The 4392-nt window shown below is 51.5% G+C and overlaps 1 protein-coding gene across 1 annotated transcript; it reads right to left on the reverse strand.

Annotated features, from left to right (window-relative positions):
• Positions 1 to 3119: 3119 nt before the first annotated feature.
• LOC117195193 (protein tantalus-like) lies at positions 3120 to 3674 on the reverse strand. Its single transcript, XM_033399834.1, has one exon. It carries the CDS (start codon positions 3672 to 3674, stop codon positions 3120 to 3122), a length of 555 nt encoding a protein of 184 aa, XP_033255725.1.
• Positions 3675 to 4392: the final 718 nt, after the last annotated feature.

A 4392-nucleotide genomic window follows, 5' to 3' on the forward strand; every position in this document is an offset into this window, starting at 1 on the left:
CCCACAGGAACCACGACGAGCATCACTAGCATTAATACCGACGTCACACGAAGGGGAAATCGCAGCCAAGAGAGAGCCAGGGCTGGAGCGATCCCATACCTTTGTCACACGAAGGGGAAATGGTAGCCGAGAGCGATCCCAATACCCACGCTACAAGGAGGGGAAACAGCAGCCGAGGAACTCCAGCGCCACAGCTCCTATACGCCATCTACTTATTTGTATATGTACTAAATTCAATATATTCAAATATATGTACTAAGGTAACACTAGACTTAACATTAACATGTGTTTTCTTTTACAATGGATTGCGTCTTTTCAGTCCGTTCCCGTCCTCGGAGCGGGCTTCATATAAGTGGCGGCGCAAGGCTGATCCTCATATCAGCATCAGCATAGGCCCTGTAGTTGGATGGGTGCGTACCGCCGCAACTTTGGCATTTAGCTGGGTGCGGTGGACGAAACCACCGCACTTTACACAGACGAAGCCGCGTTGACAGAAGTTGTTAAACCGCCGCAATTTTCGCATTTAGCTGGGTGCGGTGGACGAAACCACCGCACCTTACACAGGCGAAGCCGCGTTGACAGTAGTTGTGTGTGGTTTAAGAAATCTTTGTGTTTTATGATTCTCTTTGTGGTTTGTGATTTGAATATATGTTTAGTGGCGCACAGAATTTTAATTTACATTGGCGAGAAAGAGGAAATAAAGCTTGTCGGTAGTGGTTGGGAAGGGGAATGTGAATGTGTGTGGGGCGAGTTGGGAAAATGGCTGCTTGGCTTGGCGTCGGCATTTTAATGTATTCCTTATTGGCGTTAATTAAGAATTTTTAACAGTTTAGTTGGGCGGCAAACAAGTTAAGGGGCTCGTTAGTCGCCCGACGTGTCACACCGCTTCATCTGCCTCGTCGATCATCTGTAACTGTATCTGTATCTGTACAAAGGAGCCTAGAATTTCTTAGATCTGTGTTCTTCTACCATCCTCTACATGGATTGGTTCCACATTAATCCTAAAGATGCACAAATTTTATAGCTTGAACAAAAAAAAAAAAAAACACATACAATAATCGCATATCACATATTATGTTTTTTGTGGAGAGGGAGAGGGGGAGGGTTCCAAAGTATTTACACGGTCCAATGTTTGCACGGGTAATATAATGGAGATTCTCTTGGTAAAGATTTTATTCGTAATTTATTCGCCCAACTATCGAGAAAGACTCGCGTGTGCCGTACGATGCGATCCATTACGATACGATATCGTCTGTGGGCTATATATGTATGTATATTGATGTGTGCATATGTATGTACAATCCGAAGAGAGGATTACTCTTGTTTTGTTCTCTTTCCTAGATGATAATATCGTATCAGTGGTTCTGGAAGGGGGTGCTTAAACCTACGACGAAAGCTATAATCCAGTGGATGGGTCGGAATAGGTGTCCTGTTCCTCCGCTCAGACATAGACCTCTTCTGTCTTGGCCTCGGTACTGTGTATGGCGAGGGTTGTGGTAGCACTCGTGGCCGTTGCCGTTGCCGTGGCGCCGCTCTGGGGCAGGGCGATCGTGCCACAGGATGAAGAGTTGTCCACTGTATCCACTGTGGGGGCTCCTGCCGAACGAACCGAGGAGCGCACTGTGGGGTCCTGCAGGTTGAAGCTCAGACTGAAGCTGTTGTTCCGCGAAATGTTGCCGTTGCCGCTGCCGTTCAGTGGCTTCACGGACAGGAGGGCCGTGGTGGTGATGCCGCCGCCGCCGCCCGCCCCCGGCCCCACGGTCATGCCGTTGCTGGAGCCACTGTTGCTGTTGCCGTCCTGCTTCTGGGCCAGGTCCACGATGGACAGGGACGAGGGGAAGCGCTGAATGGAGAGCGAGACGGGGATCGTGGTGATGACGTCATTGGGCTCGTAGCCACTGGCCGTTGTCGTGATGGTCGGCAGCTGGGCGTTCGCCGCGATGGGAAGGATGCTCAGGGTCCCCGTGGGAATGGTGTACCCGCCGCCGCTGCTGTTGGCCATCGTAAAGGGAAACGACAGCGTGGGGAGGTTCGTGGCAGGGGAGAGGGGTACGGAATCGAGAATCGAAGGGAGAGAGATTGTGGTTGGAGTATCTGAATCTGCATCTGCGGGAGTATCTGTGCCGGGTACTCACTGCTGTGAACTCGCTGTAAATGATGACCACTGCGGGCAGGGTCAACGCCTTGACGCAGCACATGAGGAACCCAAAGAAGAGCCACGCGATCTCCCCGCAGGTGGAGAAGCGGAAGAGCTGCAGGAAGCCGATCGGCTGTGTGGGCTCCAGTCCTGCGGCCACCGGCGCCTCATCCAGGGACTTGCCATCGGTTGTCGTCGTGCCAGAAGCCTCGTCCATCTATCGGTACGACGAAGGACGGAGGAATAGTGTTACTCGAGCCAAGACCCGCGATTTATTCACAGACACGGACAGAGACAGACGGCACGCAAAGGTTAATTCAATTACTGCCACACTCTCAGAGGCATGTATCTGTATCTGTGGCTGTGGCAAGGGTACAGCAGCTACTTTGTATCTTTTGCCATAGTTCTCTCTCATTGACCCGCGGGGTTAACGAGTGATAGAATCTACCGTTTATTATTGGACATTCCAACGCCAATTTGGACCGATTCGATTCGATTCGATTCCCTTTCAGATGCCCGTACAGAAATCTGTGTGGCGCCATTCGCCCCCTGCCCCCTCTCCTTGTCGTGGGATGGATGATCACCTTTTAATTGATTTTCAACACTTTTTGATCCTTCAGATACTGTATCTATGCACTGATTTCTGCAGAAGATCCGTTACTGCTCACTCGGACCGCCCAAGCGCGACTGCTGGAACACCGTCCGCGGAGCCACCCATTTATGTTGATTCCCTGATGTGGATGCTGGACAGAGTACTCGGGCTTGGGCATGAGTACTCGTGAGTGTATCGTATCAATCGCTCGCTTTGGGGTTCACAATTCTAATTGATCTCCGCTTTCCGCTCTTGGGGTAGGTTCCGCCGAAAGAGGCGCTTCAATTTACAATGAGAGCAAAAGAGACATTCTGTAGAGGGTTTTTCTTTTCTTTGCTTTTCTTTTCTTTATTCTTTTTCTTTCATTTGGAGGGTGGAAGGTGCAACAATCTAAAACGGAGGCAGACTCTTGAGCCTCCTGCTGGTGCGCAGCACGAATGGTGCCGGCTGATTTGTACCGGCATTTCCTCCAGCGGGAACGACTTCGGGAGCAGCTACGGGAGCGACTGCGGGAGCGTCTCCGACCGACTCGCCTTCATCGTCCGAGCCCCCGAGCATTACGCTGTCCAAAGTAGTGCGGGACGCCCGCAGTGTCATCATGTGCCGGGTGCTGCGTTCGCCCAAGGTGTTGCGCACCTTCAGGCAGCTCTTCTGCGACAGGGTTCTTTTTTTTTCGCCCGTACCCAGGGCGAGGACGCGGCGCTGGCACTCGCCGAATGCCACGGCATGGCTGCTGGTGGGCCCGTCGTCCTCATTGCCGGGCCGTTCAAAAATCGTCTCGAGACCGGTGGGCCTCGACTTTGCGATGGTCTGCGATGGCGCCTGAGAACCGGTGGTCGGCGTCAGGCTGGGCTTCTTGGCCAGGCGGCTGGGACTAAGACTGGGCCTGGCGGCGCTCTGGCTCTTGCTCTTGCAGGCGCGCGGCGGCACTTGGCGCCGAACCATAGTCGCGGTTGCCACAGATCCTGTATCCCCCGGTATACTCCCGGCTGAAATGAGACGAAATGGAAAATGAGTTACGACTGTCCGATGGCCGCAGAACCGAGTACTTCCTTTACCTTTAGCTTTGCCTTCAAGTTTTTTCTTTGCAGGCATTTCTCGTATCTTTTTCCGGCTTTTCCGTCTCCTGGGTAAACCTTTCGACTTCTCAAACGAGCAACGAGCAACGAGCCTCTTTGGGTTGAGGGCTCTCAGTGCTCCACAGGGGAGGGCTGAGAGGCTGGGGTGTGAGCCGCCAGCAACCAAACGCGTTGCTTTATTAATATTTGTGGCAGTATATGTCTTAATTTAATTTATGTACATTTTTGTGTTTGTTTTACAATTCAACTTTAAACGACACTCAAACACACACTAGTACATTTGATGGCACATTAATTTACAAACATATAATCTGCAGCAACGAAACACTTGTAACCTCGACAGCCGCAGCCAGCAGGGGGGGGGGGGGGGGGGGGAAGGGAAAGAAAAGAGAGGGACAAAATATTCGGCACTTTGACGGAGGGACTAAACCTCAGACACGTCTCGACTCCACAACGTTCACGACACGACTTTCCATTTGCAAGTGTGTGTGTGTGTGTGGTGTGAGTCAAGAAAGTGAAGTGGGGCCACGCTCAAAAGTATGCTGTCTCTTCTTTGTAATTCTCCCTAACTTAAAATTTGATTT

The sequence above is a fragment of the Drosophila miranda genome, assembly GCF_003369915.1.
Source record: "Drosophila miranda strain MSH22 chromosome Y unlocalized genomic scaffold, D.miranda_PacBio2.1 Contig_Y7_pilon, whole genome shotgun sequence".
NCBI classification, from domain to species: domain Eukaryota; kingdom Metazoa; phylum Arthropoda; class Insecta; order Diptera; family Drosophilidae; genus Drosophila; species Drosophila miranda.